This window comes from Oryza sativa, chromosome 5 (assembly GCF_034140825.1).
Source record: "Oryza sativa Japonica Group chromosome 5, ASM3414082v1".
NCBI classification, from domain to species: domain Eukaryota; kingdom Viridiplantae; phylum Streptophyta; class Magnoliopsida; order Poales; family Poaceae; genus Oryza; species Oryza sativa.
In genome coordinates, this window is record NC_089039.1 from 16,633,746 (window position 1) to 16,647,936 (window position 14,191).

Below are 14,191 nucleotides of genomic sequence, written 5' to 3' on the forward strand. Positions count from 1 at the left end.
GTTGGTTTTGCCCATCGGGAAGAACTTCGAGAGGAATGCCATAGAGCATTTATCTCAAGTGTTGATAGCAGCACAGTTGGCATAGAACCACTGCTTCGCTCTCCCGAGGAGGAAGAACGGAAACAGTCGCAGCCTGACGGCGTCAGGACTGACTTCCTTGATGGTGTACGTGCTACATATCTCCAGGAATTGTTGCAGATGAGCGTTGGCATCCTCATTAGGCTTGCCACAGAACGGGCTAGTCTGCGCCATCGTGATGAGGCTGGACTTCAAGTCGAAATCCATATCTCCTATGTTGACTTGCGGCCCGACGGCCATATTGTCAGTAGAGGGAGCAACGAACTCACGAGATTCTTGCTGGCCATAATCTTGAAAGTTGGTGGCGCTGGTACGGCTGGTTTCTCTGTTGGTAGAGTTTTCTACGGAGCAACGACTCGCGGCCTGACGCTCTGGAAGAAAGCTTCTAGATTTTCTTTGGAGTTTTCCGGCAGGTTGAAACCAGTCATGCACTACCCTGTTTTCACAACAAAAAGTGAAAACAAACAAGGTTAGCCTGCAAAGGAAAATGATTATACAGAGGTAAATATAAAGTGTTACTACAAGTAATCTCTATTATGAATCTTCCCCGGCAACAGCGCCAGAAATGCTTGTTGGTATTTCTTAATGACATTACTAGAAATATAATTTCCAACAATGGCGCAGAAATACTTATGGTATATTATGGTTACAGAGTTCATCCGCAAGCACACGGATATACCATTGTAGCATTTCACCCGAGAGTATTCCAAGGGTATCATATTTATTTTATCCCGTGGGAAGATCATGTAGAGAGAACTCAACTAATAATTTATATATTACTTGTGATAATCATATTCTAAGCAGGGATTAAGATAATCCAAGGGTAGAGTGACACACAAGCATTTCTACTCATCCTCATAATAAATAATCTAAGCTAGGTGGAAAGAAAAGAGAAAGAGAATCTATTCCTATACTTCTAATATACATAGTATACATACATTCTAGTTAACTGATATACTAGCTAATACCCTCTATCCGATGCCCTCCTGGTACTTCGAGAAGCCACCCCTGACTGCCGAGTTCCTTACGACAGCCCGTCATGACCATCCAACCGGGGCTAAATACGGAGGAATACCCTCCCCAATAAATTAACTTAGGATTATATATAGGCGCAGAGGAATACCCGTACTGAGCTGTCACCATAAGCGGCCCACCTCTCATCCGCAATATATAACCCTAAATAATGATATCCCGTAATCTAGACACCACGCCTAAACTACCAGATACTACTCTAATATCATCGTCATGACATAGAGTAATTGCATAAGCAAACATTATACCCTCACCAAAGCATCTCCCAGATAAGCTAGCAGTATATTCAGTATAATAAGAACATAATGTAAAGTTGGTACTCATATACTTGGAAAGTATTTCAATACCAGAAATGTATTTAAAAGAGTATTCTAATAAAAGTACAAAGCTTACAAAAGAGGAAAGGAAAGCTACTAGAGCCATACCCGAACTCTTCCGGAGGCTTCCGGACTCCTGATTCCTATTCTAATTCTATTCCACCATCTAGATACTACTAAACTAAACTTGAGAGGAATGAGAGAGCTCTTGCTTGAGGTGTGTGTTGAAGTGAAGAGAGTGAGCTTCTTATATAGAGGTAGGTATGACGGTTGTGGAAGGGGAATTGTCCGAAGTGCCCTCCAACCGTCATTGGGATGCAATCCTGGACGTCCTTGCCAAAACCTGGATCCATCGGCGCCTGGATTGGTTCGGCCGAACCTGGGGCTAGCCCAATCCAGCCCAATTTCGGCTGGTGGCCTCCTCTATTGCTCCACTCCACAGACTTGTGAATTTTGGCCCAATTCATCGTGTCAATTCTGAGTTCTTGGCCCATTCATACATAAGTCTGGTCCTCGACATCGTCTGATTGTTTTATCGTTGGTGTTGATGTCGATTCTCCTTCACTTTATTGTTATTCTCTGCAAAAAGGTTAGTAGACTTAATACTAGTGGAATATTATTGTTCTAACATATTTATGCATTGCAAGCATCACTAGTTCTCTCATGTTTTAGTAATATTGACGGTCGAAACTGATCGATAACGACCGTCAACAACGGCCCAGGCACGACCAGGCCTGGGCCAATGTCAATCGGGTTAGCACGGCCAATCTACACGTCGGCTGGGTTGTGCCTAGCCACGGGTTGCACCCATGGCCCATGAACCAGGCATGACCATCGTGCTTCTCCATAAAATAAGTCTACTTCTCCTTCCTCGTCTCTTTGGGCCGTGTATTATATTTGGAATAAGTCTATTTTGTATCCCTCTTGTCTTTGGCGGTGCCCGTAGCAAGAACTCTCTATTGCCTAGCCTAAAGCGTCACTCCATCAATTGGACACAATGGTGGTGAACTAGCCTTGATTAGCCCATCATTCATTGCATCCTAAGATGAGGATCTAGAAAATGGATGTGCATCAAAGACCCCTGCACAGATTACTGCAGAGGATGAATGTGATGAGGTTGGTTTCTTTACTTCACTTTTTTCACACTGATATCATGCACATCTCACGTGCTAAATGTCCATGCTATGAAACCGGATGATGAGCACCTTAGCCTTACTCAGAAAGCTCCTGCTTCTGCAACCAACAGTAGCACTTCAAAGGCATACAGGAAAAGGTAAAAACATTCCTTTCTTTATCAATCTGGTTACTAGAGGCATCTTGATATTATGATCTAACTTGGAGATAAAACCAAATGTAGGCCCAGGCCATCTCCTGGTACATGGGCTTCTAAGAAATTGTTCAAGGACAACTATGATGGTACTGCTGATGGCAGGTATTGCTGACTAGCTTTGTTTCTGCCTCAAGTATAATTTTTTTGTAGATTCCTTATAAGTTCTTGCATATACTTCCAATGTCATCGACAAGGCCTAATGAATCAAGGATATAGGCATGTTGTTTTTTGTTGTGCAAAGTTGTGGTGGCCTTAGCATGAACCTTCATTGGTTGAAGTCAACATGACTCCTACCGTGTCTACACAAGGAGAAGAAACAAAATGACTTAGTGATGTTAATCTGTTGCCACTACAAACTATGTTGTGATCATGTTGGATGCATGCATGTGAGATGAACTAAGATTGAATTGTTGCTTTTGTGAAAAAGATTGGTAGTGCTAATCTTACATCAATTTTGCTATATATTTGTCGACAAACTTTCTCCTAAAAATTTGACAGATGTAATTACAGTGCAATCATAGTGTAATTACACTGTAACTTGCATGTAACTACAATGTAACTTGCATGTAACTTTCACATAATTTTGAACTGGTTGATTTGTTTCAAGATTTGTGCAAGTGAAGAAGGAAAAAAGTCACCGCGTGCACATATGTGAGAAGATTTGTTCCCACGACATCCGTTCCACCGAAATAGCATGTTACAGAGAGATTTTAAAAATTACATACAAGTTACATGTAAGTTACAATGTACTTACATCATGATTGTACTATAATTATACCTGTCAAATTTTTAGGAGAAAATCTGTCGACAAATGTATATGTGATCCCTCTTACATCCATATAGATAGGATTTTGCATGATCATGATGTATCATGATAATCCTGAATGCTAGCAAACAGCAGCAAGTACTTTCAATTTGGCATATGCCAATGATGCCTAGACATTGATAAGGCTTACGATGCATGCTATTAGGCTATTATAAGTGCAATTTTCAGGTGTTTTCATATAGTTGTTACCAAATTTTTACCCAATGCATCTACATCTTGATCGTCTGCAAACAATCCTTTGCATAAACAAGACTCTCTATTAAACCTAGCTAATCAAACTCCTTTTATATACCGTGCAAGGAATCCACAAAATCACTTACACCGAAACAACTATGGATGTTGCCTATTTAATATGTATACATATACATAACTCCATGCCTACCTACTACTTCTGAAGACTTTGAAAAGACACATGACAAGCTAGCAATCAGTATACATGCCATTCCTCTATCTCTTTCCCCACTACCAAACAGTTTTCTTCCTTCTCGTAGGTAACCATCCTCTTCTTTGGTCTCTCTCAGGCAGTTGTCCTCTTCTTTGCACTTCACTCATTCTCTGCTCTTCTATACACTAAGCAAGGAAACGTCAGCTTCTTCAAGCTCTTTTCCCAACCAGGTAACAGCATCGCCGAACTTCTTACTTTCTCATTGATATCCCTCTCCATGTTGTGCCTGCTCGGTGGTTATTACTAGGCAGATCTGGCCCACATTAGGAAGTAAACAAAACAGTGGAGAGACAAAATCAGTCCGCGCATAAAACATATAAAAAACTACCTAATTCATTTTCACAGTGGCAAAACACTTACTGCTACTTTCTCCATTGCTTCTTACAACAGCATGCAGCTCGATCAGAATAACCAATCTGCAAGGTAAAGAGCTCGACTGTCATCTTATGGACAAACCGGCCAACAACAGCATCAAAGTTTTCCAAAGGAAAGGAAGTTTCACAGCTACTTGCAGATATAATATACCGTGATCTAGTTGTTGTCAAAGTGTTTGGAGCTGGCAATCCAACTACAACCAAAATATCAACAATGATAAACACTGTATGCAACTGTGAGGTTGATGATTTTACCTTGCTTCCCTTCTGGCGTAGAATGTACATTGTTATATTCATGGGTCCAGACAAACAAGAAGAAAAATCTGAGAAGGCGCTTAAACAAGAATCCTTCACATATCAAACAACGAAGCTTGAATTTGAGCCTTTCAAAATGAATTTCCATAGTACTGTGAACCCATTGCGTCAAAGGGTGATACTTGCTCTAGAAGCGTGGAACAAGGAAGGCATAGCAGAATTGCTGGATAATTGCTGCAAGATTGAAGGATTGTATGTAGAGCATCATATAGAAGATCTTTCGTTTTTCAGGCTAGCTGCATGGACAACAAACTGTGATCTTATCCCTAAGCTGATAGACTGGAACATCGACATAATTGAAGAGAACCAACAAACACTAATCTCGATTGGAAGCAAAACACATATTCATCTACAGTACTGATTCACATCGAGAAGTTGTTTGACTACTGCGATGAAGACAGTGGAAGTGAAAACAATAGAGAGGCGCTAAGTGAATATGAGAAGAACCACCCTCGACTGCCAATCATAAAAACATTCCAATGGGCGCAAGGCCAGCTCAACTCTGATGTTTGGGGTTGTTGAAGGCGGATCATCATCGGTGCCACCACGCCGTCTTCCTCTCGAACTTCGTAGGCGTCGACGATAGTTGCATCCCTCTAAGTAAGAAAATACATAGTTATATGTACTGTGGACAAAAACAAACTAGAACATACATGCCTATCTTATCTATTGTACGATCCGTTAACTTAAAGCAAGCTAAATGCGGTTGTGCTAGCACGTTCATTACCTATATTTAACCGAACATTGTGCTCTAAATTTACTATATGTTCCTACTATAAACCTCCTATTTTTTGCTCTGTAAGATTATTGAATAATGGTTCGTAAAGTATATACCTCTTAATGAACGGTAGGGCACCGTGAAGCGTGCATGAAGTCCTAGTATGATATATTACAAGTATGAAGTAGTATAGGGCATCATGGAGAGGTAAACAAAAGCACTCTATCACACGACATCCCCCACTCTGCTTGCTGAAATATATATATATATTGAATTAGACAGGAATGAAAAACATAGAGAACATAACTCACGAAGTTTCATTAAAATTCACAAGTGAACCATCAGATGGTATTGTTCCTATCAGGAAATTCATGCAAACATTGCTGCACAGGTGAAATTTCTTATTTAATTTGCAGCACAAAGTTAGCATAACAATTCAATGGATTTATCAAGATAAAAAAACACTCACAATGAAGTAAGCTTCGTCAGCTTATCACAATAAAAAAGCACTCACGGTGAAGTGCATCTTTGCAGTGCCAAGGGCCCGAGAAGACACTCCGTCGGCAGCAGTGATGGCGATGGAGGCGGGTAGGTGGCAATGGTGTTGTGTGGCTTCGTCGTCTCGTCACGGCGATGTGGCAATGACGGCCACGCCCATCCCGCTCCTCCTCGTTGGCTCATCATGACGACGTGGTCCACCGGCGTGGTAGCGCCGATGCTGCTGGTGCTGGCCGCACGACACTGCCATAGCCCGTGCCATGTAGGTCGCCCGTCGCTGCCTCATGTGGATTAAGACGAGCGAGGAGCGACCAGATGAGAGGCCGATGAGGCTGGAGTTGTTCACCTGCTGCTACTTGCTAGATACCTGCATATGGGAAATTTTGACCTCGTGTGTGTGGGTGGGTGATGACCTCGTGCTGTAGCCGTGCAGTGGATAGAGTATGGAAAACGATATGGCCACACTCTTTTTTGCCCAGCCGGCTCTGTAATAATTGATTTATCTCGTATAAAAATATGCACTACTTTTTTTGTTCTCAAACCGACTACAAATAACTTGAGACGTAAAAATTGGGGGCAGGAAACAAATTTATTTATAATAAGGATACAAAGTTGTTGCCTCATTAAAAACCTTACACCCTAGAGTAGGGTTCCCCCTGTAAGGAAAAGAGTACAACTTTCTTACACTATTACAGAAATTGCATTATTAATTTCGATTGGCACCGCTGCCATAAGTGGTGATGCCAAATTCCATCAATGCGTCTGCCGCTGCATCAGTAATCTTTGGATCCTCTAACCGGTATTGTGTCCTTGCTTAATATGCTTTAATCCAGTCTTTAAGGCAAAATATTGCCTCAACTGTGTCAGGTGCAAGGCATGACCTCTGTTCTTCAATAATTCTTCCAACCTCGCTAAATGCATGCTCCGAAGAGATAGAGGAAACCGGAACCAATAGAACGCCCTGTGCAAAGTGAGCTAGCACATGAAGAGTTCGTTCTTTCTCTTTCCACCGCTCAAGGAGATCGAAATTTTCACCATCCAATGTTCGATCATGTTTTGTGTGATTGGTGTTGAGGTAATGGTTAAGCTCTGCATCTGGATTCCAATTTGACCTACTACCTGATGAGGAGGCTTGTTTCTTGCCCCTGATCTTCTTCCACATATTCATTGCACTTGATTTGCTTTGCTTTTTTTGTGGGGTTTCCTCAGGCACCTGACGAGCAACACTTAGCTTAGTTTGGTACAGACGGAAAACCTTGAACAACTCATCTTTAGCATGTTGATAAGCTTCAAAATAATCAAGACTCATTGCATCACCTATTGATAGAAAGCAGTCTCCACAACCTCCAACTTTTTACGGTGATCAAGTATCAAAGCAAAATAATAAAGGTGTGGAATAGCAGTGAAGAATTTGAGAAATTTTTCTTCCATGGGTTGAACAACAGAAGCTAAAACTCTATCATGTCGGTTTTTTTGAAACACAAGGGACAATTTCCAAAGACATTCAAGCACCTTACAAGAAGTACGATAGTAAATTCTAGATAGTAGGACTGTAGCTTTATAAAAAGGCTTTAGGAATATACGCAGACGTGTTGCTATGTTCCATTCTTCCTCAGTAAGAAGCAAAATCTCACCATCACCATCCTTATCAATATCATTGTTTCTAAAGTGCAATGAATTGATGAAAACAGAAATTATTTCCTCATACCCTTTCGGTTGACGCAACATGAGGTATGTTGTGTTCCACCTATGTTTCACGTCAATGCCAAGCATCCTCACAAGTTTATTCTTTGCTCAAGAATAGTCCCGGAATCTCTCCTTCATCACTGATTGACCCTCAATGATAGAAACAACTTGACGAATCTTTTTGAGTAAATTAGTAATAATACTAAATCCTGCATAGACAATAAATTCCTTGTCACGGATGCATTAAAATTGATAAATTATTTGCACTAAAAAATCTATAAATTCTCAACGACTCCTAATACCTGCTTGCACAATCAGGTTGATGATATGGTAGATGCATCTCTAATGGATAACATAACCTCCAATGTACTTTGTAGATTTGGCTCCAAAATCGTCATGGCCGTTGTATTTGCTGATGCATTGTCAAGAGTAATAGAAATAACCCTAGATTTTAAATTGAATTCTTGCAGTACATCTAGTAGTATGGTAGCAGTGGCTTGTCTAGTATGTGACAACATCATTTTAAACCCTATAACCTTCTTATTTAGTGTGCGATTATTGTCAAGATAATGCATGACAATAGTAACATAAGAGGTTCTTTGGTGCTTGGATGTTCAAATGTCAGATGTCACAACAAAAGAAAAACGAAGAGTACTGAACGAGTGTTTCAACTCATCCAACCTAGAACGATATAACACAACAATATCGTTTTTGGTGGTTTTCCTTGAAACTTGGGTGTACGGTGGACAAAAAGCATTCCAGACCATCCTCTCAAATTTTTGCTTTCACCCATCCTAATTGGTAGGTCCTCCAAAACTATGTAACGAGCAATTTTCATCTTGAGCTACTCATGGCTCATAGGTCCATGTACTTATAGAACCGTCGGGTCAGAAGCTCAGTTGCGTCTACCTTGCTCCCACCATTGCTTTATCCTTAAGGTGCGCCAAATATTGTCGGTTGAGATGTCCTGTTCCTGAACTAGAAGATGCAGACAAAGTTTTCCCATAATGTTTACAAGTAGCACGTGTTACAAGTTGATCGTCCACCATTACCTTCATTTTTTCGAAGTGCCGCCAACACTCCACTCTCCGTGCAGATGGTGTGGATAGCTTGGCCTCGCCTCCCGGCATGGGCAAGACCGTGTCGTCGTTGGCCTCGGGAATGGGCTATTCCGTAGGATCATCCCCATGTCCCTCCAGACCATCCATATGGCGGTCATCCATCCCTTAATCGTCCATACCCGGGGATAGTTGGCGATGATCGACCGACCTACGGGAAGGATCAGGCGAGCCTTTGCGGGGGTCTCGATGAGGTCGACCTCCGACGAGTATCACCCCACATTTTTGTTGTGGGAGGGAAATAACTATATTGCTTTTGTTCTGTTTATTTGTGCTGCATTTTTTATTTGCTGGGAAGAAGAGGAGGAGGAGGAATTTATAGAACAAATTGCCTTCATGAGCTAGTTGTTTCTAGTTACACTTGCACATAGACACACCACAAAACACACTTGCTGCCTGCTGGCTCCATGGAGACATAGACGCACAACCAATGGCCATGCGCCATGCCCATGCTTCTCTGCCACCAGGCGTCCCATCTCCATCTCAATCCAAGGCGGGCGCTACCCTGCCACGGCGTCTTGCGGTTGTGGGCTCGTGGCGAGGCGGCAAACGGTGATGCCAGGATACGAACGGACAGCAGCGGGGCAGGGCAAGGACAACCGAGCAAGGGAATCACAAGTACTAGTCCGAGCTCTCTGTTTGTCCAGCGGTACATCGCAGGTGGTGTCCGACGCCGCGCGACGCTATGGCTGCGTCCGTTCGGCCATCAGCCATCCCCATCCCCGGTACTCGACCAGTCGACCTCACCATGACAGTAATGGACTAGTGGTAGCGACGCCTCGATTCATTGCGCCAATGCGGAAGGGAATCGCCGGACACCATCGCATTCTTGCAGGAGAAGCTCTGAGCATCTCATAGAGATGTAGACTCATACGCGCGTGTGACGGGCGGCCAGAGATGCTCAGATGCGTCCTAGACCTGCAAACTGCGGTGCCGAGCTTGTTGCCGGGGCCTGGAACGAGATGCGAAGCGGGAGGAGGCACCGAGCATGCGCGACGACGGAGGCACGGGTCACGGGTGCAACGAAGACGAAGGGACGCCGCTAAGCCTTTGACGCCAATGTGCTTGCGCCCTAGTGGCTAGGCCTGATAGGCCATTATCGTTGCCATGGGCCATCGGTCGTCGTGCCTACGGGCCGTTCGCGTGTCGTGTCGGCCCAAGCACGGCCCACTAGTCGTGCTGTGCCGTGCTATGCCGCTCGTCGTGCCCGTTGTCTAGGACCAGGCACGGCCCACATACAGGCTGTGCCAGCCCGGCCAATTTACGGGCTGTGCCGGACCGTGCTTTCTACGGGAAGAGGAAGGAGAGAGAGAGGAAGAGAAAGAAAAAAATGAGTGAGAGAATGACATGTGGGTCCCACATGATGTCTTATTAGGATAGATCATGTCAAAGCACCACGTCAGTGAAACCACTATTAAAAACCGTTAGAGGAGTTAAATTACACCGGTTTTTATAGTTAAGGGTGTCAAGATATCCGGTTTTGTGGTTTAGGGATATGAATGAGGTTGGAGCTATATTGTGAGGGAGTCAAAATGGACTTATTCCCAGTATGAACACTGCAATCCTACTAGCTGGGCCGGTGATACGGAAGCAGAGAAGCACCCGTCTTGATGGGCCGCGGTTTGATCACGCCAACACCCAAAACAGGCCGAAATGCAGCCCACCAGTTCAGGCACAAACGATTAAAACCAACGCACGCCGTTGGATCTACCAATCGTCTCATCGGACGGATCACAGCGAACTCCGGCAGCTTCCGCAATACCCGTTCACGTGGCTCGCCCGGGCCGCGCCAAAGCTTTTCTCCCGTGGCCCACCCACGGTTGCCGGGCAAGAGGAGGGCCCCGCTCGTCATCCAAGCGTCTCAGCATGGACCCACCTGTCAGTGTCACGTGATCCCCCGCGCACTTCGAAGCCCTAGCCAAGTACAGAAGCCACCCCCGCCGCCGCCTCACAACCTCACTCCCCCTCGCTTCAATTCTAATCCCCCCCAAACCCCCTCCAAACCCTAACCCTACTACGACCTCCCCTTCCTCCGCCGCCGCCGCCACCGCCACCGCCACCGCCACGTCCAGCCTCCGGTCGCCTGTTCGGATCGAAGCGGTGAGGATTCGCGCGTCTCCTCCTCCTCGCGTTCTCGCCTTCGATTCGGGCCGTCTCGTGCGTTTCCCTTCGCGTTCTCTGATTTTTTTCCGGTTTTTGGCGCTCTCGTTTTGCAGATGTCGTCGGACGATGAGGTCAGAGAGGAGAAGGAGCTCGACCTCTCCTCCTCCGACGTCGTCACCAAGTACAAGGACGCCGCCGATATCATCAACAGTAATAAACGCCTCTCGATTTTACCTTTGCTATTACTGTCGTGCTCGAGTTCATTATTGTCTGCTTTTTGCTGGGTAATGGCGGTGGTTTTGTTATCCGTAAGCACGCTAGGGAAGTTTATGCTCTGTGTTGTTAGCGTTACCTTGTCTTACTTGGGAAAGATTAGCTTGGGAAAGATTAGCTACGGGAGTTTAGCTGTTTTATTTATGGACTATGTTTTGGTAAGGGAAGAATTTCTGTGATGTAGACGATTTACACGGTTTGGATTCTAGTGTTAGTTTTAGCAGCTTCGTTGAAGAGTAATATGCTTTCTTTCTAGGTTAGTAGCATGCTCTTCTTCTGTATTGTCACTGGCTTTCTATTCAATGAGTGCAATATTATGTCTGAGTCTCTGCCTGTCGAGAAATCATGTGCATAGCCACAGAGCCACTCACTGGATTGCACAGGGATGTGCATTTGTGTTTAGCCTTGTGTTCTGATGTCTGGTGTTGTCAGAATCACTAGTTCCTCCTCTACGTTCTCCCGTCCCTCACTCCGCTATTGTTGCTCTTACATGTATGAGGTGATTATTCTATGTTTTGTTGAGGGGAAAATGGTGCTCTGTTATCCAGGGTAGATTTGCCACAGGCTTTGTTTTGTTTTGTTAGCGTAGCCGTCTTTAGCTATTTAGTTGAGCCAAAAAGGTTGTTTTTTGCTAAGATATTTGTTTTTGCCCAGTTTGCAAGTCTGATATGTGATGTTCGTAGTTAGGTAGTATCAACTCAATATAAGTTTCAGATATCACAAGTAGAGAGGAGTTGTGAGTAATATGTGTTAAGATAGTTCCCTTCTTTCCTTTGTCCATTCAATTATGCTGGCACAGTGCCAATATCATTTTGTTCTGCGATTGTGCCTGAATGCCAAATATGTTGTCTTCTATGGTGATACTAGAATTGTAGTGCTAAATTGATTTTTATTGGTGAACAGATGCTCTTAAGTTGGTAGTGTCTTTGTGCAAGCCGAAAGCCAAGATTGTTGACATCTGTGAGAAGGGCGATTCTTACATAAGAGAGTAATGCATCTAACTTTGTCTTAATGCTCTCTCTCTCTCTCTCTCTCTCTCTCTCTCTCTCTCTCTCTCTCGTTTTACTGATTACTTATTTTTTTTCTTTATTGATATCAGGCAAACTGGCAACATCTACAAGAATGTGAAGAGGAAGATTGAAAGAGGTGTTGCTTTTCCAACATGTGTATCTGTGAACAACACAGTCTGCCATTTCTCTCCGCTAGCCACTGATGAGGCAGTCCTGGAGGAAAATGATATGGTCAAAATGTATTGTGCTGTTCTGACCTTTTCAACTTGTTCTTAGTCTACTTTGAGCCTTAATGATTCTATTTTCATTTGACAGTGATATGGGATGTCATATTGATGGTTTTATTGCCGTGGTGGCTCATACACATGTTATCCATGATGGAGCAGTCACTGGGAAAGCAGCAGATGTTCTTGCTGCTGCCAACACAGCGGCAGAAGTTGCTCTGAGGCTTGTTAGACCTGGGAAGAAGGTGCATTGAAAAGCGTTGCTTTATTTACTTGCTCTCTTTTTGCAATTTATGCTGTTCACATTTAGTGTCTAGGTCAACTGTGCACACAAATGTTGTGCTTGTTTCTCTTACTATGCTATTATGTTTTGCTAGACACACAAAAACTGTTTGGTAGTGAGCTAACCTGTATGTCTTCTCTGCAATGAATTAATTCAGTTGCATGCCTTTGGTTTGTATTAGAATGCTGATCTTGCCAGTAACAATTTTTCTTTTGCAGAACAAGGATGTCACCGAAGCGATTCAGAAAGTTGCTGCTGCTTATGACTGCAAAATTGTGGAAGGAGTTCTCAGCCATCAGCTGAAACAGTTTGTCATTGACGGTAACAAAGTTGTACTTAGTGTGTCCAATGCTGATACGAAGGTGGATGATGCTGAATTTGAGGAAAATGAAGTGTATGCAATTGATATTGTCACCAGCACTGGAGAAGGGAAGGTGAGAATAGCTGCTTTTATTTGAAGGATTGTCTTCTGTTTGCTTTTTTTTTTTACATTTTTTTTTAATTACGACGCACAGCCCAAGTTATTGGATGAGAAGCAGACCACCATCTACAAGAGAGCTGTAGACAAGAATTATCACTTGAAGATGAAAGCATCTAGGTTCATTTTCAGTGAGATAAGCCAGAAGTTTCCTATCATGCCCTTCACTGCTAGGTTGCTACAATAACGCTTACTTCAGACGCACCTTTTTGTTTACTATATTGTAACATGCATTTTGAATTGTCACAGGGCATTGGAAGAGAAGCGTGCACGCTTAGGTTTGGTGGAATGCATGAATCATGAATTATTGCAGCCGTACCCTGTCCTTCACGAGAAGCCAGGTACACATATCATCGCTCTAGGTGTTGAATACTGTAGAATTTTGGCAATTGTTCTGCCTTGTTTTTATGAGATAAGCCTTGGGGCGAGTACAAATCTGTATCCTCCTTTTGAGATTATTTGTGTTTATTTGTACAAACCGCTTCTGTTGATTACTGCTACATGCCATATTTCTCGTTTCTAGTGGTTGTATTAATAGTTGGTTGTTTGTGCAGGCGACCTTGTTGCACACATCAAGTTTACTGTGCTTCTGCTGCCATCTGGTTCACAGAGGGTAACATCGCATTCACTTCAGGAGTTGCAGCCCACTAAATCCATTGAAGACAACGCTGAGATCAAGGCATGGCTTGCTTTGGGGACAAAAACAAAGAAGAAAAGTGGTGCAAAAAAGAAGAAAGGTTTGTCCTGTTCTTTGTAACACAATTTTACTGGTTTTTTTGTATTTAAGTTGCCTCACCTGGATGGAACCTTCAACTCACCTAACTACCATTTTGTCATCTACAGGTAAGAAAGGAGATGCAGCAGAAGCAGTGCCTATGGAGGAGGGTTCAAATGATGCAAACAAAGAATAACTGATTGTTCTTTTGAATTGCTTCCGTTAGTTTTGTACTTGCTCCACTGCATCTGATGCTATTATATCACATTCAGTTGTGGAAAATCGAGTACTTTTTCAAACTTCCTGGGAAATGATCCGTCCTGCTGCACACTCATTGTCACATGAAAGCACAAAATGATGATTACCTA

General features: G+C 43.4%; 1 protein-coding gene across 1 annotated transcript; it reads left to right on the forward strand.

Annotated features, from left to right (window-relative positions):
- Positions 1-10,747: 10,747 nt before the first annotated feature.
- Positions 10,748-14,191, forward strand: LOC4338500 (ERBB-3 BINDING PROTEIN 1). The gene is made up of 10 exons (XM_015785210.3): positions 10,748-10,837; positions 10,954-11,050; positions 12,017-12,101; positions 12,213-12,362; positions 12,439-12,592; positions 12,849-13,064; positions 13,146-13,282; positions 13,358-13,449; positions 13,663-13,845; positions 13,952-14,191. Exons 2-10 carry the CDS (start codon positions 10,954-10,956, stop codon positions 14,017-14,019), a joined length of 1,182 nt encoding a protein of 393 aa, XP_015640696.1. The 5' UTR covers positions 10,748-10,837; the 3' UTR covers positions 14,020-14,191.

Excerpts from the sequence above, each read along its gene's own strand:
- LOC4338500 (XM_015785210.3), top strand. The coding sequence starts at position 10,954 with ATGTCGTCGGACGATGAGGTCAGAGAGGAGAAGGAGCTCGACCTCTCC. Across the intron at positions 12,593-12,848 it reads TTGTTAGACCTGGGAAGAAG|AACAAGGATGTCACCGAAGC; the intron begins GTGCATTGAAAA and ends TTTCTTTTGCAG. Across the intron at positions 13,450-13,662 it reads TGTCCTTCACGAGAAGCCAG|GCGACCTTGTTGCACACATC; the intron begins GTACACATATCA and ends TTGTTTGTGCAG.